Source organism: Amblyomma maculatum, chromosome 4 (assembly GCF_055883805.1).
Source record: "Amblyomma maculatum isolate TAMU_Amacu chromosome 4, ASM5588380v1, whole genome shotgun sequence".
In the NCBI taxonomy this organism is placed as follows: Eukaryota; Metazoa; Arthropoda; class Arachnida; order Ixodida; family Ixodidae; genus Amblyomma; species Amblyomma maculatum.
In genome coordinates, this window is record NC_139347.1 from 115,578,088 (window position 1) to 115,603,552 (window position 25,465).

The 25,465-nt window shown below is 46.8% G+C and overlaps 1 protein-coding gene across 1 annotated transcript in view; it reads left to right on the forward strand.

Moving 5' to 3' along the window:
• The window catches only part of LOC146192192 (uncharacterized), a 97,173-nt gene that overhangs the window by 56,109 nt on the left and 15,599 nt on the right, over positions 1–25,465 (forward strand). Inside the window, exons 4-5 of the mRNA XM_084600423.1 lie at positions 10,323–10,496; positions 22,380–22,486. Coding sequence (XP_084456549.1) covers positions 10,323–10,496; positions 22,380–22,486 — 281 coding nt within the window. The remainder of the gene's footprint in view (positions 1–10,322; positions 10,497–22,379; positions 22,487–25,465) is intronic.

Consider the following 25,465-nt stretch of genomic DNA (forward strand, 5'->3'; position numbering starts at 1 on the left):
GTAGTTGTCGATGCACCGCATAGCTGTGATGGTATACAACAGCTACATGTGTCTTTTGTCACTTGTTCGTAATTTCACGAGAGCGTGACTGATTAAAAAACATTATTGACAGGGATAAAGGAGGGGTACCTAGTCCGGGACTTCAAAGGCTGCCGCTGCTGTCCGCGCGCATGTCACGAGGGCCCTAATCCAGAGGTGTATAGAGCAGCCTCCGACCCCTCAATTGTTGGCACTGCGTTTCGGTCATCAGATGGATTGTAGCCAGGTCCATACCGCATGACTTTCGGCCAGCGCCATAAGCGACACTAGGCAAAACGCGACACTAGGCAAAACTAGCAGTTTGGCAAACCGCCTAAGGCCTCGCCGCACCGGCCGCGAATACGCCATGCTGGCGCAACGGCGTGCTTTGGTGGCTTCACATGCCACTTTGTCCAGCGTGCTGAGCTAAACTGTTCGAAATGCAGCGCAGTTTTGCAGGAACAAAACATATTACACCCCGCCGCGGTTGGAAACTGCCGGAGCGTCACGAACCACGCCTGAACTTCTGTATGCCTGAAAAGCCGGTGCGCCTGTTCACGAGCTGCGAAACCTTATCGACACCGGCCGGCGCGGTCAGCGTAAACTACCTGAAATGCAGCGTAGTTCAGCAGAAACCATTGCTCACCTTTCCGTCGCTCGAAACCACAGTTGTTCCGCGTAGCAGCCCGCGAGAGAAAAATATGCAGTCTGGCCGCACAGGCGAGGCACGCGCAGATAACCAGCCCCATCGACAACTTTCTGTCGTCTGCTCCAGCGGGCTACCGCTGCATCGAGTGCCGCCCCGCGCGCGTCCGCGCTGGTGCCGCCTGTCATCAATCGGTTGCAGCGCAACAATTCGCGCATCATTTCCTGGGGCCAGGCTTCGCTGAGTGTCCGCTCTTTACCACTCTCTTTCTCTATAACTCAGGGACCAGCTTGTCGTGGGTGTGCGCAGCGAGGCTACTCGGTGGAAGTCGCTGAAGACGACAAAGTCTTAACGTAGCATAAAGCGTGCTTTATAGCAACGTCTATGGAAGTCGCTATGAGCCACTGAGAGCCACGTGAGGGAGATGCTACCAGGACCCAGCTTGACTCCAGAATCGGACGAGGAGGTCAGGTGCCAACGTGGCGACAGTGCTGGTACGATACAGTCGACAAACCACAATCGCCGACGTGGGACGCCGGGCGCAAGGAAAGTGTCCGCTGACAAGGACAGGATACCGTCGTGCTTTCGTTGTGGGGGCCACCACCACACGCACGACTGTCGGCACATCAATACAAGGTGCTGCAATTGCTTTCGAACAGGACATTTAGCTAGCATGTGTGCTACAAGGCAAATCAATTTCACAGGAGAGGAGGTGTCTAGTTTTGAGTTGTACGCGCTAGGAGAAAAAATTCATCCGTACAAAGCTGGCATGAACGTAAATGGGAAAACCATTGCTGTGGAAATAGATACAGGCTCAGCGGTATCTATTATTCCTGAAAATGAATTTGTGAATCATTTTGGACATCTTGCATATCAGCGCGTGCCATTTCAATTACGGACATACAACGGCTCAAGTGTGCTATTGAAGGACAGGGTCACTGTAACTCATGAGAGCACTTCTTTTAGACTGCCGCTAGTGGTAGCTGCAAATGAACAAGGGCGCACAGTAGCGGCAATGCTTGGCCGAGACTGGTTGAATCGCATTCGCCCAAGTCACAGATCTTCCGAATGAACGAAATCACTAAACAGGAAGGGCTGCTAGACAAGTACAAGGACGTATTCACGGGCCCAATCGGAACAATAAAAGGACTCGTGGACTCTGTTGTTGGGAAGCAGGGAGCACAATCTGTATTCTGTAAAGCCTGGCCAGTGCCGTACGCCCTGAAAGACAAAGCTGAAAAAGAGGTGAAGTAATTGGAAGCGACAGGTGTGTTGCACCCAGTACGCGAAAGCGAATGGGCAACGCCTGTTGCAGCATTTCGGAAGAGTGACGGAGAAGCCTTCAGGCTATGTGGCGACTACCATGTGTCTCTGAACCCGTGTATAACAGTAGCTCATTACCCACTGCCGTTGCTAGAAGATGTGTTTGCGTCATTGGCAGGGGGACTTGTTTCAGTGTACTGGATTTATCGAAGGCGTGCTTGCAACTTGAAATGGATAGCCCTTCGCAACAGCTGCTAACGATAAACACACTGCGGCCTTTTTCGCTTCACGCGTTTACCGTTTGGGGTCGCGGCCGTCCCTACCACTTTTCAATCGGTAATAGAACGGATATTGGTTGGCTTGGAGGGCACAGTGTGCTACCTCGATGATGTTCTCACAGCAAGAAATACCAAACACGAGTGCCTGGGACATACTGAACACGTACTACAGAGACTACGAATGCATGGCATACGTGCCAACGCCGATAAAATCCAATTTATGAAACACTGCGTTCTATATCTATGTCACGAAATCAATGCAGCCGGCATTCATCCCACGAAGGATATAGTAGAAGCCATATTGAAGGCTCCAACCCCGACTAGCATCTCCGAGCTAAAGGCTTTCCTAGGACTGTTAAATTTTTGCGCTAGGTTCCTTTCTCAAACAGCAACGATTTGATCTTAGAACCACTCTAGAAGCTGCTCAGAAAACATTGTTCGCGGGAGTGGACAGACGACTGTGAGAGCAGCTTTCAGAAATGCAAGTTACTTCTAAGCGAGGAGTCAGTGCCAGAGTTTTACGATAGAAAGAAACCGCCACGCCGGACGTGTGACGCATCTGCCATGGCTTTGGAGCGGTGCTCGCACATACTGAGGGTCACGACGAGAAGCCTTCGCGTCGCGCACGCTTACAGCGACCGAAAGAAACTATGCATAAATTGAGCGCGAGGCATTAGCCATATTCTTTTGAATTAAAAAGTTTCACAAATACTTGCTCGGTAGGCAGTTCGAAATAGTGTCTGATCATCAGCCGCCGACGCACATATTCGATCCGAGGAGACACAGCTGTCAAGTAGCGATTGCAGAAGTGCAGCGATGAAAAAATTTCTTGGCCTCTTATCAGTATGTGATCAAGTACAAGATGGGTCAACAAGTAGGCCACGCAGACGGTTTATCAAGGCTTCCGCTGGATACAACTGCTGGCGACAAACAAGAAATAAAACTTTTCTCGTCAGTATCGGAGGCTCCCTTCCGAGCCGCGGAAGTAGCTGAAGAAACAAGCAAGGGTGAGGTTTCAGAGCAATAGTCTATATGACGTGGCGGGGTTGGCCGCAAGAAACAGCACAGCAATACCACCCTTATTTTAATCGTCGACATGAGCTGTCGATAGAGCAGGGTTGCTTGTTGTGGAACAATTGAGTTGTTATCCCGACAGCCCTCAGGCGAAGTGTTCTGTCTTTATTCATGAGAGCCATTCAGGAATAACAAAAATAAAAATGCTGGCCTGAAGTTGGATTTGGTGGCCAAATATTTATACAGATTTTGAGGATATAGTACGAACATGTGAGGTCTGTCGAAGTGTGCGAAATTCTGCTCAGTGAGTACAAATTCAACCTTGGTCAATAATTGCAAATCCTTGGAAAAGGGTTCATTTGGAATTTGCGCAAGTAGAAGGGAAATTCTTGCTGCTTCTGGTAGACGCCTTCTAAAATGGCTCGAAATAAAAGTAATGCATGGCACGTCAGCCTTGGCTACGGTGGAGGCAAACAGGAGTAGTTTTGAGGTGTATGGCCTACCTATGAATGTGGTGACAGACAACGGCCCGCAATTCAGATCTCGTGAATTTCAACACTTCTTAGAGCGCAATGGTGTAATGTCAATTCTCACGTCCCCATATCACACTCAATCCAATGGTGTAGTGGAAAAACTTGTGCAAACCACAAGTAGGGGTATCTTGAAACTGCAGCTCAAATGAGAGAGCCGGCCGAAGGCGGTCCTTACAGCACCAAATCATAATTTTCTGTTTTTATACAGGACAACGCCTCATTTATTGACAGAATCACTGCCCTGCGAATTGTTTCTCGGACGAAAAATTCGAACCAGACTGTCCTTGCTGAAACCATGCAAAATGATAGTGAGGAAAAACAGAAGTGAGCAAAATAACCTCATGGCAGATGCGAGAAGGGGAAATGGACGCGAGTTTACTCTAGGCGAAGAGATATATGTACGCACCGTTCGCAGCGAAAGGATGAACTAGTGGCTTGAAAACATTGTTAAGAAGGTGTCAAAAGTGACTTTCCTAGTACGGTTAAGCGGAGTTCTTCGGTCTTGTCATGCATATTCCATCAGAAGTAAAGTAGAATCGTCAAGGGTTCTTTGGTCCGAGATGCCGCTGTCTATGAACACAGAGCCTAGAAGCAAGAAGGGACCCGAAATTGTACCGAGTGAAGGTGCATTAGAAAGGGGCACGTTTGTGCAGTTGTCCGTGGCATCGCTACAGACTTCCACAAAGTAGCCAGTAGGATCCGCTGCCCTTGCGGCGATCACTAGGAACCAGCGAGTGCACGAAACGTATGGGTACCAATTATCGATTGGTAGCGATCAAAAATAAGAGGAGGAAAAGTCTTGCTTATTATAATCAGCAAGGGTCACGGTCATCTGTACCTCAGCGGTAAATAGCTTGCCCAGGCAGGGAGACGCGTTCTTTGATGTTCAGTGTGTGTACCGAGAAGCCGTCGAGAATAAGGTCATTCCCACCGGCGTCTCGACTCTAACAACTACAACCGAGAAAATCTAACGAAATAACCGGCGCAGACTAACGTTGCCGAGGAGCTATCGTTTCCTCTATACTGGAATCCGTAAGCTGTTCACGGCGTGGAGATGGCACAGCGGCTGAGCAGTACAGTCGATAGCATTGGCAAAAAAGTACATTGACCTCGGCAGCGGTGTCCACCAGAAAACTGAGTCCCCTGATAAGGTCAGCAGTGTAGAAGAGGCGACCTTGATAGCCCGGTGAACCACTTGTCGCTATTATACTGATTTCTAGGCGCGTTTCCCTGCCGTTCACAGAGGCCTGTGCAATGCTCCGCTGCAGGGCCAAAAACACCAGTGAAGCCAGCGGGGTGGCTCATCGTGACGCTCCTCAGGGTGCCAAAAGATGAGCGAAGAGGAGGAACGGAAGCAGTTGTTGCTGTTAGGACTCTGATAGAGACGAGCTCAGAGACTAGAAATACTTTGCCTGGAGCACCCCAGTACGCCAACAACTTGATCTTGTAAATTACGCATGTCGTTGCGCAGTTCAACAAGTTCTTAAGGAAATGCCGCGGATAGTGGTGTACTAGCTGACAGTGGATTCTTCAGGGCTGAAGAATGAGCGGATGTCATGGAGGTGGCCCTGTTGGACTGCGGTGACGTCTTTGATCTTACCGGCGCGTTCGGCTTAAATCGTGTGGAGCGTGTCGGCACTTGACACAACTGGCTACATAGCGCTGCATGATTTAACACATTTTGGGGAGCAAAATTGTTCCTGCATGCGGTGAAGGGTCGGGGCGACACCCCATACGTGGTATTGTCGTGCCTCATTTCGAGAACAAGAATGCGGAAATTTTTCGGCACGACGAGAAGAAAGCGCGCATCTTCGGAAACAAAACTTGCAAAGTAGGTCGACACGAAGGTAGAAACGCTCATCTCTTGAAGAATGAGCGGCAGCGAAGAGTGGCGCCAAAGACTGATCGCTGTTGGTTCTGTCTGAAACAGCTCAGGATCAGGAAACGTTGCTGAGATAGGCGCCAGGTAGTCATCAAAGTTGTCTCTGTCATTGCCAGTTGAAGAAAGCTGCAAGCGTGGAATCAAGTCACTGTCGGCGTGTTGACCGCTTTTGTGTGCCACCGTGCAGTTACTCTCGCAAGCGCAAAGCCCATCGGGCAAGCTGGCCGCAAGGGTCGACCATGGAGATTTGCAAGCCAACAGAATCAAGGATGATCGGTGAAGGTGGTAAAAACATTTTCATAGAGGTAGAAATAAAATCGTTGCACCGCGAAAACCATGGCGCTGAATTTGCACAGCGCCAACGCCCACAACGCTAGCGTCGGTGTGAATTTCAATGGAGCCACGAGGGGAGAAGTGTCGTAGAATAGCTCCCGATGTCAGAATAAATTTGACATGGTGGAAGGGAGAATCGCAGTCAGCAGTTCAATTGAACGATGCATTTTTGTGCAAAATGTGCGTGAGTGGGTAGGCGATGTCAGCGACTCTAGGCACAAAACGCCGAAAACGGGAACATAGTTCTCAAACGCCCCTAAGCTCCTTCACCAATTTCGGCTCCGTGAATTTGATTACACACCTAACTTTTCTCAGGATCCGGCACAACACAATCTTTATCTTCCAAGTGCCCAAGGACATTGTCTGGCTTTTGCCAAAGCGGCATGTTTTAGAGTTGAGGATGAGGCCTGCTCTTTTAATACAGTGAATAACAATGGCGAGGCAGCTATCGTGCACCTAAAGAGTCTTGCCTAAGATCAAAACGTCTTGCAAACAGCCCACGCAAATTGTCCACTTCAGTCCACCCAGAATGCTCTCCATGAATCATTAAAACGTGACGGGCGCCTTGCACAATCCAATGCCATTACGTTAAACTCGTAAAGACCGTCGTGTGTCCACAATGCCATCTTTTCTTTGTCGCTCGGGTGCATCGGTAGCTGCCAGTACCCTGATCTCAAGTCTATCCAGGAGAAATATGACGCTAAATGAAAACAGTCGACTGCATCGTCAATACGTTGAAGCGGATACACATCTTTTTTGGTTACGGCATTGAAGGTAAACTGAAACATTTTTAGCAAAAAAAAACGTTTTGTGTGACATTTTATAGCTTCTTATCCGCTGAAAAACCCTATCATATTTAAAAATGGCAGAAACGATAGCAAACGGCAGTTTTTACAAGCAAACGAGCCCCAGCGGGACCGCCTTCCAAACAACCGCCGCTGTTGACTGTAATTAGCCGCGCCCATCATGACGTCAAGCTCGCTATGTCAGGCCAGCGTCGCCGGTGTTACCGCGTGTCGTTGCTTCAGGGGACTTGAGAGCTCGATTTAAAATGCTATTGATTATTCGGCCAGCTTAAAACACCTCGAAATGCAGCGCCCCTCGCGCTGCCCTCTTATCGCAAGCCACGGCACAGAGAAGAGGTTGGCACTAGGCGCCTCAGCGCGAGCAGCGCAATAGGAAAAACAGTTTGAACTCGACTGCGGTCGGAGCTGGTTATTCTTCGTCTTAGCTCCGGACTGGAAACTCAGCGGAGAACGGCGTGGCAGGGGCGCGAGGTCATCAAGCCGCCCGGCTAAAGCATCCAGTTGCTCGTCTATGCTGGCAAGCTGGGATGCTGTGTTAGTAGTGGAAGGCGGAGCGATCACGGCGCTGACGCTGGCGTGCCTTGAGTAATCCGCAACACGGTCCGCGAGTTCAGCGAGCTTGCTCAGAGTGACATCACCAGCAGCCACGAGGACGAGGGCCCTGGTCTGGGAAAGTCACTGGACAAACAACTCGCGTAGTAAACTGTCCGGGCTCGAGGGGATCTCCGAGCAGCTGTCGCATGCGATGGAGGAGCTGCGTGGGACGGCTGTCACCGAGTTGTGTACCGGTAAGGAGCTGCTAGAGTCGACTGCGCTCGGATGCTGATTTGCGGTCAACGATCAGTTCAGTTCAGGCGTTCAGTCGTGTCCGACTCTTCGTGACCCTATGGACCATGTCACGCCACGCTTTCCGGTCTTTCACTATCTTCTTAACATCACATAGCTTCATATGCAATGCCTCGAGAATGCCTCGGTCAACGATAGCCGCTTTCAATGTGGCAGAAAGTCTGGCCGTGTCGGGCAAGCAGGGGCTTTTTTACCGTGTGGAGCACATTGTTTATTCTGTAAGCAGCCGGGAAAATAGATAATGTTTTTTTTATATTGCTGGGAAGCGGTATAATTATGGGCTGTATTACAGTGGACCATAAAGAATGGTTTTTCGCTAGACTCTCACGGCATTCGATATTTAAGCAAAGGAAATAAGAATGGGGTTCCTTTTGACGTAATAATGCTTATGGGCCTTGTAGTGATGTCGGCGTCTCGGCAATGGGAGATTCTCCCCCACCGGGCGGGCCCCGATGCACGCACTCGAAGCCCATATAGAACAGCCGTATTTCCCAGCGATAGAGCACCGGGACGGTAGGAATGCATCGCTCTCCGGTTTCGCGTGTGTCTGCAAAGAGCGGAACTTATCAGAAGAAACCACCAGACTAAACATTGCTAACGGCGGGCAGTGCCCCCGCAGGTAGAGGCGATGATCTCTACTGTCTGCCGCGTGAAAGTAAAACGTACACGAGTGACACGGCTCGTAAAACAGAGAGGGCGCGCTGTGCGTTGGGGGCTACGCTCTGGCGGGGAGGGAACTCGAGTTTGAACGGAGCCGCGACGGTGAGCAGTCGCGTGGTTTGAAGCTCCCGCGGTCGCCCGAGGCCTCCGCGTATTTGACGGCAGCCGTGAGTGTACCGTGCGCGATACGACTAATACATTGCGGCATACTGCCTAATAGCTGGAGTGTTTTTTGTGTGTCTTATATTGTGTTGAACGCAAGCAAATACACGCCTCTTGTGCTACATTGATCGGCACCGTCTGCTGAGTACCTTCTTGGAGGCCGCTGTCATTCACGAGCGGACACCCTAAAACAGAAGAGAACATAGCTGGCCTCTGCTGTATATGGCGCTCCAGAATGGCAGGCTAACACTGTGACAGGGATGCCAAACCTGCTGGAATTTATTTTCGAGAGCGTACGCAGTTATTTATTGCTATCCAAAAAGGGAGTGCAGAACCTCCCGATGGCTCTCAAGGGTAGAGCCTTTGTTGTCACTGCGGCAGGTTTTAATGCGACGCGGCCAGTCTAATACTGGCTGATCATGACATTAATTTATGTACTGTCTTTGCCAAAAGTGACCAGGCTGCAGGATATGCTTCTGAACCATGTGGTAGCAGATTCATACAACTTCTGATGCTCTAAATCTGTACAATGTAAAGGTAAGCACTAGTCCTCACTTCTTAGCTAGTTGTGATAAGGTGGGAATCCTTATTGGCTTTATAATAGAATTGAGAAGCAAAACATGCCGCCTGGTTACTTTTGGCAAAGATGGTACATTGCCTTGTGTGTGTTTTTTCAAGTTTTGCTCTGAGTTTCGTGTTATGTTGTGTGACAAATCCAGGCATTAAATAAAATAAACATCCAGGGCGTGGCGCAATAGTAAAGCGCTCCAAGGAATAGAGGTTCGAATGCCCGGTGGGAGGCAAGGTTTATTAATTTATTTATTATTGGAGAGCCGCCGTAAAAACGTGGCACCTTTGCTGACGACGTCAATGAACCACTGAAGGCTTTCGCCTTAAACGTGCCGCCACATTACAGTTCATGCCATTACTTTGCCATTATATTTCATTACCTAGCTTTGTGATCAGGCTTGTTATGGGAACCTGTCAAATGTTTTTGAGTCCATAAACATAGAGTAACTGTTATTCATTATTTATGCGTAAAATTGAATTGGCGAAGGAAAATCCTTGAATACGTTCTTGATGTGCATTAGTATAAACTCGTTCCGTCAAATGAATTTGCTGCGTGTTTATGAATGATGTGTTCTATATATTTGAATGCTGTGGGGAGGGTAATGATACCAGATGGTAATTACATCAGAATAGACACTTTGTCCAGTCTTATGAATTGATATAAATTCTGGGCGTTCCCCAATCGTCCAGTAATGAGCATTGGTTTAATAGCTTGCTACGCAAGATGCATAGACTCTTGGCACACCACCTTGCATAACGCTGCTTAAAAGCATTGTGAATGTCATCTGGCCCGGAAGGTGTTTACGTGAAGCTTCAGGATTGCATCATAATCCCTTGAATGGCGCGATAATTCGTGGAATAATTACATATTGAGCTTTCGTCCTGCGCAGAGATTTGAATTTATCCTTGAAAGCCGTGAAATGCGGTGGCAATAACGTTGGAGAACGATTTTTCTAAATTACAAGCGTAACGGAGGAAGGGCAGAGAAGGTCGTACGTGGTACAAGAATGCTCAAGTGGATATATCGCGGAGATTCTTCTGTGCCGTTAAACGTCACAGAGCACAGCGTTGCTGTCCATGTTCCAGATCACCAGCGTAGAAGAAGACGTTGCTTCTACAAGAACCGCAAAAAAAAAGCCATTCCTCGCTTTCACTGGGACCTCTGCAAAAAATAAGCAAAATAGTTAGTGAACCATGTAAAAATCTGTTAATTGTTGAAATGCACAACCAAAAAACACTATATCGATTGCTATATGAAAGCATACTATTTTCTACTTCCGATGCTGAGCTGGAATTTGTTCCTAATTGCAGGTATATTTAGACGGCGTTCTGCTGGTGCCTGCCGACAGCATAAAAGTTAAAATCAGCGAGCACATCGTTTTCTCTCTTGGCCCAGGAGATTCAAAAAAGAAAACTGGTCCTTTCGTCTTCCACGAGCTACACTACACAATGGCGGATCCTGGAGACAGCGTAAGAAGATCTGCGGTAAGCGACTTTTATTAAAGGTAGCCCTTAAGCACTTCGAGTTTAAAATATTCATGTTTATCAGCTGCCATTCGAAATAATTTTCTTTAGCCTTTTTGCCCTTCAAAGCAAAATGATTTACGAAGATCATGTCTTGGGTGTACTCTTCTACTGTCACCTACTGTCACCTTATGCATGCAAACATAAAGACGTCCACAGCCTCGAAACGACTTGGAAGCACGCGTTTTTTGTACAATGTTCATTTGCATTACATGTAGGACCATGATTTCAGTTGTCAGCCGTGGACTGTAATAGAGCTCAAAGCCGTGGGCCTTAACTGGAAACGTGGGTGTCCGTAAATCGGTACCGGTTCATCTCCTAATGTCCCCTGTTTTTCTGAAGTGAAGGACGTGTGGACCATTCTACTGCTAAATTCAGAAACAGTGGTTTAAATGGGAAACTGACACCAAACACAACGCAAATTATTCACTGTTCAGGGTGATGTGTAGGGGTTTTCAAGTCTAGTGCGGAGAAACACGCGCACACTCTCCACGGACCTAGTTGACAGTTGTACAACACGTTTTTTTTTTTACTAAAAAGAAATTTTATCAATAAAAAATATCATGGGCGTTAGTAAGGGAATTGACATTAAATGAACGCCATGGTCTTAAAAACACAGGGCACACGAAATGTATTAGATTGGGATCTGCGTGGCTGCTTGGATGCAGTACACAGCTGAATAGACGACAATGCACAAGAGACACACAAACACATGTACAGACAAGGAAGATGCTGCACTGGCAACAATGTTTTATTCCCACACCTTCTTTCTCAACTTCGATGCACATCTCACTTCGCCCTTCAATGTCCTCCCAGTAATCAAGGAGTTATTTCTCTTTCTTCAATAAGAGAACGGAAGGCGTAAAAAGACGATCCTCCTCAGCCTACGCAAATACTGATTTGAAATGATTGTTGAAAGCCTCACTGTCCTCGTAGATTACTGAGAGTACAGTAAAGGCGAAGTGAGGTGTGCATGGAAGATGTTGAGAAAGAATGTGTGCGGGTATAAATCGTTTGTTGTCCGTGCAGCATCGTCCTTGTCTACGCGTATGTGTTTGTGTGTTTCTTCTCTTCATCGTCGTCTATTCAACCGCGCGTTTCCTCATGTGTAAAAACAAGCCATAGTCGGATACAGGTCAAGATAAAAGGCAGCATCCCGTTATCAAAGCACCCCCCTTCAACCAATAGCTGTCGAGCTATACCATGAGGTCACAGCCGGCTGCCTTTCATCTACAAGTAGCGCTTAGAACATAGTTTCTACTAGTGAGTCGGTTCAGGCAAATAGTTTCTAAATGCTTCGTAACTACCAGCAACATTCATACCAGTACTCATTTCAATGGCTAGTCGTTTGCTCATCACAGTAAAACACGTAAAACTACGAATTCTGATTATGAATGCCAGAGATGTCGAGTTTTTACGAAACCGCTTCGTTGTTCTGCGTTGTTCAGCCCTACGAGCTGACACCGCTGACGACGCCGACCAGCGCCTGCACCGACGGACGAACGCGACAGCCGGAGATGGCCGTTTCGTTAAAGTCCGCGAGCCCGTGAGCGGGGAAGAACACGTTTTTCTGTTTGTTTTTTCGTGTGTGCCGCGATGTCGCACAACCGGTGCCACTGGCTGGAGGGAGTTTTTTGAGGGCTGTTTCTTGCTTTTTTGTTGACCTGTATCCGACCATAGATAAAAGATCTACTGTACTATTGCTGAAAGGTTACTTCTGTTCCAGTGTCGCGAATTGTATTCTCTAAGACAACCTTCGAGCGACGGAGTGAAGCCATGATATATAAGACCACTGAGGAAGGATTCCAGGGGAGCCTCAATTCGCAAGCCGAGCTAGATTTAGAACAAGTGGACAACTGGGCTTGTTATTGCACATGCTTCCGAAGGCTAACACGCTGAGCTTAGGAAACTCAAAAAGACAGGCTTCGCAGGGTTTCAAGCCGACCACACAGCATATTTCTTGCATCCGCGAAATGCACCTGTTTTCTCAGCACGGATCACAAAGTAGTATTTGGTGGTGAAGATTACTGTTGTGAACAATTCCGAGACCACTGCTGAATCTGTAGTGAAGCAGGACAAAAGGCTGAGCGTGGCTGCGGCACAGCCCCTTGTCGAACATAACCAGTCCTCCGTTGAAGGTATCAAGGTTCACCTGCTTCTATAATTGATTTACAGGGAAGGAAAGGCGCAATATCTGTCCCTCGCAAAAGCAGCACAACATCAGTGGAGCGCCGGTGGTCCGATGTTGGAAACCAGAGAAAACCAGAAAATATCAGGCCCACATTGGCTCTAGCAGAAATTACTTTTTCTTACATATGACCATTGTTCATGCCTTTACTGGTATCCAGGATGGCACTGCCTATATGAATTTGCTATTGGCGCGTCCATTATTATGACCTCTCTAATTCAATGGCATTCCCAATGCCGCGAAAACAATGGTTTCTCTATACAACCATATGAATGGCTTTTCATGTCCCATGATAAACCTGCGAATTTCAAAGGCATTGCAAACCTTTGCAGCACTATATCCTACTTCGTTATGCGACTACATTTTCCTACTTTAGAGTGTAAGAAGCGCACACAGTTAAATCCCCACACAATGATATATAGTGTCATTTCTATCTTCTTGTGGCAACTTGTGCAATGAACCTGTTTACCCGAAAGCAACCAGAGCGCTGAAAAAAAGTGTTTCTCCATTCTTAGATGCATGCCTTCGCCTGCTGGCATAACACGCATGGGACGGGAATATAGAGCTACTGGCTATTTCATTACAATGTAAACAGCCTTTCAATTTTCAGTGTATATTTGCTATTCCAGTACTACTAACAGCTTGCTTAGAGGAAGTATTCAGAGACTTGGAATGGGCGCAGTTAGGGATAAGAGTAGATGGAAAATACCTCAGTAATCTGCGATTTGCTGAGGACATTGCCTTGCTAAGTAACTCAGGGGATGAACTGCAAAGAATGATTAGTGTCCTAGACAGAAAAAGTAGAAAGGTAGACTTAAAAATCATTATGCAGAAGACTAAGGTAATGCTCAACAGCCTCGGGAAGGAACAGCAGTTTACGTTAGGTAGCGAAGCGTTGGAAGTATTAGGCGAATATGTCTACTTAGGACGGGTAGTAGCCGCAGATCCAGACCATGAAAAAGAAATAACAAGAAGAATAAGATTCGAATGGAGAGCATTTGGCAAGCACTCGCAGCTTTCCGGTATCACTCAAGAGGAAAGTATACAACAGTTGCATCTTGCCTGTACTCACCTATGGGGCTGAAACCTGGAGGCTAACCAAGAGGGTTCTACTTAAGTTGAGGACAACGCAGATTGCTATGGATCGAAAAATGTTAGTGGTAACATTAAGAGATAGAAAACGTGCAGTGTGGGTCAGAGAAATAACTCAAGTTAGTGACATTCTAGTGGAAATCAAGAAGAAATGGGCATGGGCAGGACATGCAGTGCGAAGAGAGGATAACTAATGTTCGCTTATGGTAACAAACTGGATTCCAAGGAAGGAAAGCCTAGCAGGAGGTGGCAGAGAATAAGGTGGGCGGATGAGGTTAAGAAGTTCGCAGAGGTCAAGTGGGTGCAGCTAGCCTGGAACCGAGTTAACTGACGAAACATGAGAGAGGCCTTCGCCCTGCAGTGGATATAATCAGGCTGATGATGATGATGACACACCACACATATTTAACAAGTAGTTTCCTGGCAGACACGAAATGCTCAAACACAACATATTGTTATGTGGCGTATCATGCTGGCATTAAGCAAGTGAATAACGAAGTGTCTGGGTGTGTGGACGAAGATGACGGTGAGTGTTGAGGTGTGCGGTTAAGTGGCGTGGCCCATCGGTGCGTGATTTCCACTCGTAACATCTTTGGTAGAGGTGAAATAACCTACCCCGTACAACAGGCTTGATATCCGCAGTGGACGCCCCGTCGCTACCGTCCACAGTGGTAGCGATCATAGGTGGGTCATAGGTAGTTACTGTTACTTACGGAACATTTGATACGAGGCGCCATCTAGCCTAGGGACGCTATGCTTTTTGCGGCCGTCTAGGTCACGAAGAAACTCGCATGTGGTAAAGTCCGCACCACACGAGGCAGACACTTGGCTTACAACATTAGCAGTGAGACAAAGGGCATAAACCCGAACTGCAGAAGGAGGAGGAGCAGAAGCGCTGGTGGCTGTCAAGGGTGGTGCAAACTGTTGTCCAGCTGCTCCGTAAGTTCATGTTTGGTGATACCCAGATGAAGGTCCACTGCCACAACCGGACACCGTGGGGTGTCAGATTCTACAAAGGAGCGCATTATGCGCCATTATCGATGCTGGTGATGCTCCGTACGAAAGGGCTGCGCAGTTGGCCAAGCTTCGTCGGCGAAGGCGCTTTGCATGGCGACGGCAAGCCGCGTCAAGACGATTATAGATTGTCCACAGTTCTCGTCGCCGAGTGCGGATGGCGCGACGCTGGGCAACACGGTGAGCAGCCCGAAGGTTTAGTAGTTTAATATCCTGCATCGGAGAAGCCTCGGCCACTGTACACTTGGTTGTAGCCGTTTTCGCGTATTGGCTTGTGTGGACGAAGAAGTCTGCCGCCCTGCGATAACCGGCGCACAATTCACGAAAATGGGGCCAGAAACCTTACATACATGTGTGCACATTGGGATGAGACATACGAGGACACATATCGATGGAGTAATGGTCCGACCCACTTGAGTCTGCCGGGGAAAGGTTTACACAGAAATTCACGAGCATAGGATTCGGCAGCGAAGTGGGGTCAACTGCACTGGACGCTCCGTGTGCACTGCCACAGTTAATTGACTTTCATTGATATAAAGAAATCCTGCCGCGAGGGTGGAGTCTAGTAGTTATTTACCCCGGCGACTGGTGGTGGCACATCCCCACACTACATGACGAGAGTTAAAATCTGCACAAATTATCGCATCAGAAGACAAGCGATTAAAGTTTCGGGGAAATAGAAATGGCGTCCCAGCGGGTGTTGGAGCGGAGACAAAACGAGGTCGCATCGTACGAAAGCGAGGGAACGAAACTGCCGAGTGAAAAGCGCGCAGTGAGCGAAGGACACAATTATCGGTGTAGTACGTCCATCCTTCATCCGTCAGTCAGTGAGACGGATATATGAATGTCGTTGGGATCTTGACGACAGCCTCGCGGCTCGACGGGTCAGCGTAGAGAACGGGGAAGCTGGTATACGAAAGAGAGTATGAGAGAGCTTTGAATTGTATTTTTTCTGTCTTGCGACACGCTTATCGCTATATCATTTTGCAGACTATATCCAGTGCCTGACCGAAGTATTGGGCTGCTTTGCTTACAAGGTCATACCCAATACAGTGGCCATTTAAGAGTGACTAGGCGGAAATCATTGGGACTAGTTCTACCGTAGTGTGTCTTTGACAGAGCCCTGCCGATGACACCGGGGAGCTGCTTCGGTACCTCAACCAGTAGCTTCACTCGGCGGTGATATCGCGCGCCCGTTTCGCCGCTTTGTCTTGGGAGCTGCCCGCAAATGGCTTGCGGCGCTGTTCGACGCGCGGCTGCGGCTGGCCACGCTCCTTCCTGAAGACATGCGGGAGGGGGGGGGAGGGGGTAGGGAGATGTCGCCGCACCACCTATGTTGCCATAGCGACGACACAGGAACACTCGACGATGAAAATTAAGATATGTTCCTCTCGTTCCCGGCGAGACGTAGTTAGTTACCGCTGTTTGGTTATAGATCAAAAGGCCAGTGTTCGATTTCTGGTGAAAGATGATCGAATCATTGACTGAGATCGAATGATCGACTTGAAAGAAACTTCGACGGCTACGAGACATCTCATATGGGGAAAGTCACCTAACTTATTATCGTGCCACGCATAATGCAGTATACAGAATTATTCTCTCTGTCATTTCTTTATATACGCAATAACCTACTCATGTAGCATGCTATAATGCTCTCGTGTATAGGCCGCATGAAACTTATTGACCTACGAGAATATATTTCCTGCAGTAAGAGGACACAAACCGCCCCATAAACGAGCTTTTGTGTTTGAAAAACAGCAAGGCCCCGCCGCTGTGGTTGAAGAGTTAGGGCATTCGACAGGTGAAACCAAGGTACTCGAGATGGAATCCGGGCTGCGCCAGCCGCTTTTTATGGAGGAGTATGACAACGGGATCATGTACTGTGCGATGTCAGTGCACGTTGTCAGAACACCGGGTGGACGAAATTTCTGGAGCCCTCCATTACAGCGTCTACTATAATCTGATAAGTCGCTTTGACACGTTAAACTTGATTAATTAAATCAAATAAAAAGCAGAAAGACCGCTGTTGCAGTCAAAATCACCACCTTTGACTCGGATTCTATTTAGAAACGTGAGCGAAAAGGAGGCGTAAATGTTTACGTTACGCATACAAGATATTCATTCATTCATTCATTCATTCATTCATATACCCTCAGGGCCCGAAGGCATTAAAGAGGGGAGTGGGAAAGATACATTGGTACAGGGTACAGTGCAGCATAAAACAACATAGAAGAAACAATAACACGGCGAAAAGTGATAAAAAAAAAAAGAGGATTGGCGCAAAAAAAAAAAAAAAAAAAAGCGGAAAAGCAGTTGAGGCAAAAAAAACATTTCCGACAGTCAACAATGTCACCGAAAACGAACAAAAACAATTGACTACCATCTATAAATATAGATTACATACGGCAGTCTTAAAAGAATTTGGGTCCGTAATATCAGCAATGTGCCTAGGAAGGTGGTTCCAACTGACAGAAGTGTTTGGAACAAAAGAATAAGAGGCGTGTTTAGTACGACATGACGGAACACCTACTTTGTGAAGATGATCAATGCGACCTGAAACATATGTGGGGGTAGTTAGTAGCTGGCTCTTAAGGACAGGATTGTGGTAATAGATTTTGTGAAATAGGAATAAGCGAGAAATTTTTCTGCGTAGTGAAAGCGGTGGTAATGATAATGTTGTTTTCATAACGGTAACACTGGAGTTACGGTGATAGTTGGAAAGTATAAAACGTGACGCGCGGTTTTGAACAGATTCGATTTCAGATTCTAGAGATGCAAGGCCAGGGTCCCAGACAGAGGCTGCATATTCCAATTTAGGACGAACAAGGGTTTTATAAAGAAGCAATTTTATTGAACTAGAAGAAAGGTTAAAGTTTCGGCGCAGGTACCCCAACATGCGGTTAGCATTGTTAGTAATAGATTCTACATGCAGATTCCAAGAAAGATTGGAAGTTATGTGCACACCAAGGTATTTATACGAAGACACAGTTTCAAGAGGAGTATTATTGAGGTTGTAATTAGCTACTTCATTGTTACGACGAGAAATACGCATATGTTTGCACTTGTTAATGTTAAGCTCCATTTGCCATAATTTACACCACTCTGAAACTTGGTTAATATCAGACTGAAGAACAGAAATGTCAGAGTCACTGTTAATTTCACGGTAAATAACACAATCATCAGCAAAGAGACACACAGAAGAAGCAATGCTGTTAGGCAAATCATTAATATAAATGAGAAAAAGTAGGGGCCCAAGTACGGAGCCCTGGGGAACGCCTGAGCCCACTGGAGAGGAACGAGAGTTCGATTTATTTGCTGTCACGTATTGAGAACGGTTAGTGAGAAAAGACTGAAGCCACGAAACGATGTTAGGGTCAAGTTTGAGGTTACTTAATTTGAAAAGTAGTAATTGGTGAGAAACTTTATCGAAAGCTTTGGAGAAATCGAGGAATATACAGTCTGCTATGGAACCCCGGTCAAGAATGAAATGAAGGTCTTGTGAAAAGCATAGAAGCTGAGTCTCGCATGAGAATGTTTTACGAAACCCGTGTTGGGAACGACTGAAGAAAGAATTCGATTCAAGAAAATTGGCGAGATGAGAGCAGATGACATGTTCCATGATCTTACATGGGATGCTAGTAAGTGAAATGGGTCGGTAGTTATTAGGAGAATGTTTGTCCCCAGACTTGTGCAGGGGAACCACCTTGCCCACCTTCCAGTCGCTAGGAACACAGCTACACTCAAGAGATTGTTTAAACAGTTCGGCAAAAATAATGGCACTATACACTTTAGTATTTTTCAAAAATTTTGAGTTAATGTTGTCCACTCCGCATGATGATGACATCTTCAGTTGTTCAATTATTTTTTCTACGCCCACAGGATCCATTATAACGGGGTCCATAACAAAGAAGTCACGCGGTGGGTAATGAGGAATTTCGGTAATTAAATTGTTCGTAAAAGAAGCAGTAAACACATCATTAAGAACATCAGCACACATTTCACTAGGAATTAATTGTTCATCTGTAGTTTTCAGATTGATTGTAGATGGGTCAGTTTTCTTAACCACGTTCCAAAATTGTTTTGGGTTATTTATTAGCATCGATGGAAGAGTATGACTAAAAAATGACTCCTTAGCTTGTTTTAGTGCCGATTTATATGCAGACGCAGCAGAATAGTAAGCGTCCCATCGGGGCATAGAATTAGACACTTTGGCGGAGCGAAACAGACGTTTCTTTTTGTTTGATAGCCGTTTTAGTGAAGAATTATACCAGGGCGAACAGTTGTTAGTTAATATTTTTCGCAGCGGAACGTAAGAATTAGTCAGGGAGGATATTTTATCCTTATAAAGGGTCCAGTTAATTTCAATTGGGCGGTCATGAAAAGAGGGCAAGTATTCATCGATAAAAGCAGCGAGTTCACGATTAATTGCATCAAAGTTTGCCTTTTGGTAGTCACGGATATATTTAGAAGTGTTATATCGGTGTGGTATCGCGACATTTACTGAAAAATGGAGAATGTAATGATCACTTAAACCTGGCAAACAAGATATTGGAGCAACGATATCAGGCGACGTGGTGAGAACAAGGTCTAACAAGTTTGACGAAGAAGATGTAACACGGGTAGGCTGGGTAACAAGTTGGGAGAAATTAAAGTCGGCACACATGCGCAAAAAACCATCGCACTCTGTAGAAAAAGGATCAACATAAGAACGTTCATTGGACCAAAATATAGTTGGAAAATTGAAGTCACCTACCAAAACAGTAGGAACGTTTGGAAAACGAACGGTAATGGCGCAAATAGCATCATGAAGTTCTTCAACAAACGTGGCACTGTACGAGGGAGGGCGATAGCAAACTCCCAAGATCAGTTTTTTAAAGCGCGTGCGCAGTTCAACCCAGACAAGTTCTAAACTGGTGACGACATGAACAGGAGAAGAAAAAAGTGTGTCGGCAACAGCTATCAAAACGCCACCACCATTTCTGTCACCCCTATCACACCGATAAGTGGTAAAATGCTTATTGCAATGAAAGATTTCAGAGCTATCAACTTTTGCTGAAAGCCACGTTTCAGTAAGGCAAACAATATCAGCATCGCATGCATCGATAGTCGCGCATAGCTCATCACGTTTAGGCACGACACTTCTAATATTTGTGTAAAGGAACGATAATGAACGCTCAGACACCGAGGAGCGCCCACTACCCCTCACGCATCGTTATTGTACAGTAGTTTCCGGTGAAAAGCTTGTAGTACTGCGAACTTCAGAAACGCTGTCATTAAGCTGGTCGTAACAGTAACACTTGCCGTTCATGTAAAGCTTATTATAGCGCAGTTTGAATTTAGACTTTTGAGCGATACCAAATTCTACGAGTTTTTTCCGTGCCTGCCGAGTCATGAGAGAATAATCTTCGCTTACCTTAATGTCTTTATCTTTCAGTTTAGAACTTGAAGAGATAATTTTTTGCCTAGTTTTAAAAGGTGAGAACTTCACAATAACCGGCCTGCTTTTATCCTCAGAAAAAGTACCAAGTCTATGAGCCCGTTCAATTGATAGCTCCGATGGTGTCAAGTTCAAGGCGGATGAAAGTACATTCAGAAGCTTTACTTCAGTGTCATCCCAGGACTCAGAATCGCTGTCAGAAAGGCCAAAAAACAGAAGATTATCACGGCGCTGCCTATCTTCGAGCTCTGCCTGACTAGCCCTCAGTTTCAAATTTTCGCAAGCTAGGTTATCAGCAAAACTTTGCAGTCGTTGACATTCCTTCTGCAAAGATTCACTAGCGGCAGCTTTGCCTTCGACTACAGTTAGCCTTCTGTCAATATCTGATAGATGATTCTGAATAGCCTCCTGGCTCTTCTTGATTTCATTTACAGTACTGATTAAGTCAACTTGGTCTTTCTCCATTTTGGCGGTTCGAGTATTCATATCTTGTAGCAATGAAAACAGATCACTTAACTGTTTCTGCTGTGTATCGTCATTAGCTCCTGGTTCTTGGGAACGCGTATTGCGTCCGGGTCCTGGGTTTTCTTCCACGTCACCAGACAGCAAAAGCAACTCTTTAACAACCATCACACACTCGCGTAGCAAAGACAAAAGTATTCCCGGGTGTGGGAACAGCAACAAACAGGCATTGTCCGATTTACTAGCGTATAGACAAGAGTCGTTACTGACCTGGGCAAAAAAACGGACAAAATTGAAGAGCCGCATCACGTAGCTGCTCCCACGCCCACTGAACAGTTCCGGAGCACGCCAGCAGTTCTTATCGACGACGGGTGTTGATGGCATAGTCGATCCGGACGCCTTGATCCACGGAGAGGTTATCCAGCAGGGTTGCCAGTGTTGGTCGTCAAAATTTTCATCGTGAAGGCCGACGAAACGCACAGGCGCGTCACTGCAATTCCACGCATCCGAAGTACACTGGGCGCCAAGCTGTAGATAGGAAGTAACCTGGGCAAAAAAACGGACAAAATTGAAGAGCCGCATCACGTAGCTGCTCCCACGCCCACTGAACAGTTCCGGAGCACGCCAGCAGTTCTTATCGACGACGGGTGTTGATGGCATAGTCGATCCGGACGCCTTGATCCACGGAGAGGTTATCCAGCAGGGTTGCCAGTGTTGGTCGTCAAAATTTTCATCGTGAAGGCCGACGAAACGCACAGGCGCGTCACTGCAATTCCACGCATCCGAAGTACACTGGGCGCCAAGCTGTAGATAGGAAGTAACCTGGGCAAAAAAACGGACAAAATTGAAGAGCCGCATCACGTAGCTGCTCCCACGCCCACTGAACAGTTCCGGAGCACGCCAGCAGTTCTTATCGACGACGGGTGTTGATGGCATAGTCGATCCGGACGCCTTGATCCACGGAGAGGTTATCCAGCAGGGTTGCCAGTGTTGGTCGTCAAAATTTTCATCGTGAAGGCCGACGAAACGCACAGGCGCGTCACTGCAATTCCACGCATCCGAAGTACACTGGGCGCCAAGCTGTAGATAGGAAGTAACCTGGGCAAAAAAACGGACAAAATTGAAGAGCCGCATCACGTAGCTGCTCCCACGCCCACTGAACAGTTCCGGAGCACGCCAGCAGTTCTTATCGACGACGGGTGTTGATGGCATAGTCGATCCGGACGCCTTGATCCACGGAGAGGTTATCCAGCAGGGTTGCCAGTGTTGGTCGTCAAAATTTTCATCGTGAAGGCCGACGAAACGCACAGGCGCGTCACTGCAATTCCACGCATCCGAAGTACACTGGGCGCCAAGCTGTAGATAGGAAGTAACCTGGGCAAAAAAACGGACAAAATTGAAGAGCCGCATCACGTAGCTGCTCCCACGCCCACTCAAATAGTTTAACTGGAAGTTATCTAGAATCAATACGAACAAATGCAATGACTAAGAGTCCATGGAACCTCAGAGTGACAGATTGTTCATGGCACCCAGGAATAGCTGCGCAACAAAGACCGCACTCGGCGCTATCTTCTTTGCGCCGTTGTTCGTGGGTATCGCTACGGGGAGGTGGCATATTCAGTGCAGAACTCATGCATGCGATCATTTGCAGGAAATGAAAATCCAGGACTACGCGCCAAAATTCTGCTTCTTCCAGTGGATTCGCCTCGGCAGAGGAGGATTCATTCTCTTCGACGGAGAGTGGACTCCTGGCACAGAGTAAGTAGGGTTGCATAGCACGTAATTGAAATAAAAAAAAACTGAGTGAAATGAAAATGTGATATTTATCTAAATAATGCGTCGATTTAATTAGAATAACATGTGACATTTCCTGAAGGGTTTTCTGCGAGATCTCCTTAGTTTTTTGCTATATTTGCTATTTTTGCTAAGTTCTTACTCCAACGTGGTGTTACAGCAATATTCTAAATAACCGAAATGGGGCCGAGCGCTTTTGTCACACAATCATTGCAGCGATCATCCTACTCTGACTCTTGCCATAACAAAAAATGAAAATAAACGAACCAAGAAAGACTTTTTATGTACATTAACGTTCACAAATCACATTGCTATTATATTTGTAAATACTGTTGTTTTAATAATCCTACTTTCGTGCCCTTAGGTGAGCTTTTGTGTGACCTTTTCTTAGCTGAGCCATTTGCACTGGTTATATTTCTTAGCGTAACTTATATTTACTCCCTTCAACCATGCATAAGAACCACCAAGCTTCCAGAGAAGTTACAGGTACCTTGCTTTCAGATCAATAATTAGGCATTGTTCAAAGTGCAGGAAGCCCTTACTTGGTAAAAATTGACGATTATATTAGAGTCTGTTTTCAAAAGCATTCGATCGCTTCCAAGCAGCCAAATTCTCCTACTGGAGGTCTCAGAAACGAGGGCTACTTCTATTGCAGAAACACTAATTAACAGGGTAAAACAAGAAAAAGAGGAGACATGTCTGCCGAGCTGTCTGTGTTAAAGGCAAGTGATGACACAGTCGGGTATCATGAGGGTGTCTGGGCACAGTCGGTTTAATCCTACTGCGGATAAAGTGGCGACCATAATGAAGGCGCGAAAACCAGGCTAAGTAACGCAGCCGAAAGTATTTTTGGCATTCATTATTCTTTCATCGGCATGCTTGCCTATCTGGCTACAGTTCTGGGACCCCTGCGCGCCTTTTTGCGCAATGAAATTGTATGGCAATGGGGCAATGATTTTATGGATTTTAAAGAGCACGACGTACTGTATAATGGTAAAGAGCTTCTGGCTAGCGAGCTGTTGTTGTTGTTGTTGTTGTGGCTGTAGGAAAAACGAAAAGAAAATTCACGGGCCTGCTACTGGCTCTGTAGCTGAGCCACCTTCGCTGCCTGATTTATTTATTTATTTATTTATTTATTTATTTATTTATTTATTTATTTATTTATTTATTTATTTATAGGAAGGGAAAGGCGCGGTAACTTGTTTTCTGTGGACACTGCAACCGCGCCGTAAGGGAAGGGAGGAAGGTGGGAGTGAAAGTGGAAAGAGAGAAAGAGGAGCCGTAGTGGAGGGCTACGGCGTAATTTAGACCACCTGGGGATCTTTAACGTGCGCTGCCTCGTGCAGACAGAAGAGAAAATAGAGAAGAAAGAAAAGGAGGGAGAGAAAGACGCTCGCCTCAACAACAGCCGTCGGCCACTACCGAAACGGTGGGGGGTGCAATGACGGCCTACAACAGATAAAAATTCTGTGACAGGCTGACCCCCGCCGCAAGCGGCGGTGACCTACCTGTCCCAGTCCCATCAGGGGAGTACTCCTCTGGTCGGGATCGAACCCGTGTACTCCGGCACAGTAGTCGGACGTCTTACCACTGCACCACATCGGCGGGGCGCCCTAGTTTCGTTGGCCGTGAATATTTGTGACACCAGACTTCATCACCCACGTTAAAGCATGGTGGATTGCGTTTGGCATCGTATTTGCGCTTGATGTCAGGCAAATAGTCGGTGAGCGTAGCGAGTGCTTCTTCACGTTAGCTTTCGACTGGGGTTTGCGGATTCGCAGCCACTGACAGCTCGTTGTCGACAGATCGGCGAGGCCCGTAGTTGTACAGCAGCTCGAATGGTGAAGTCTGCAACCCGATGTGGAGCTGGTTATAATGTCGTCTCTTTCATATACTTACTCCTGTGGTCAATGTCGCCGTCCAAGTTTTTTCGCAATGCGGATAGGATTTTGCCGTTTGCTCTTTCGACAAGACCATTTGTGTCAGGAGCGTAGGGTACTGTGACACTGCGCATAATGTTTTTTCTCTGCAAAGTACCTCTTTGCTGCCCTCGATGTCAATACTCTGTCGTCCGTTATCCCGTTCTTCGGTGTGCCAAACGTGGGAACAATATCTCCTTCGACGAAACGAAGTACGCGTTCTGTAGACTTATCGGGTACGGCACGCGTGACGATGAATTGTGTTTTCACGTCAACAGCTGTTATAAAATATTTGTTGTAGTGCTGGGAATTGATGGGCCTAACGTGGAGCAAAGCAATGGTTTCGAATGTGTTAGAGGATGCCGTCAGCGGGTTCAACGAGCCAGTCTGCACAACTGTTCGCGTGTTGAACCTTTCGCATGTGTCACATCCTCTCACGTATCTTTCCACCTCTTTCTTCATGTCTTCCCATAAATGTAATCGTTGAATTTTCGATAATGTCCGGGTAACGTCGCCATGACCGTCGTTGATGTGGTACAATTATAACAGGTTTTGGTTTCACAGCTTCTGGTATTACAATAAAATGCATCTCCTTTCCTCCGCTCTTCGTCACAATCACGAGTTTGTCATTGACAAGTTTGTATGGTGTCTCCTTTACCTGCGGCTGTTGCGTTTTCTGAATGATTGTCGCAAGGTTTAGATCCGCTCGCTGTGCGTTATTTAGTCTGCCGTCTTCGGCTCTGAAGCTGAAGACTCCGTGCACGTTTTCAGGCATTCTTGACAAGGCGTCTGAAACTACATATGTCTTCCCTGATGTATGGTGGATGCTGAAGTTGTAAGATATGAAGTCTAGCACGATGCGGGCTAAACGTCTATTCGGATTTTTCTTGGACTATATGTGCGAGACTGCCCACGTTTCTGTATAGACGACGAAGTGGTCGAGTCCTTGTAGGTAATGACGGAATCTCTCTGTAACGGCCCAGTACACTGCGATTGCTTCGAGCTTCATTGTGTGTTTGTGCTT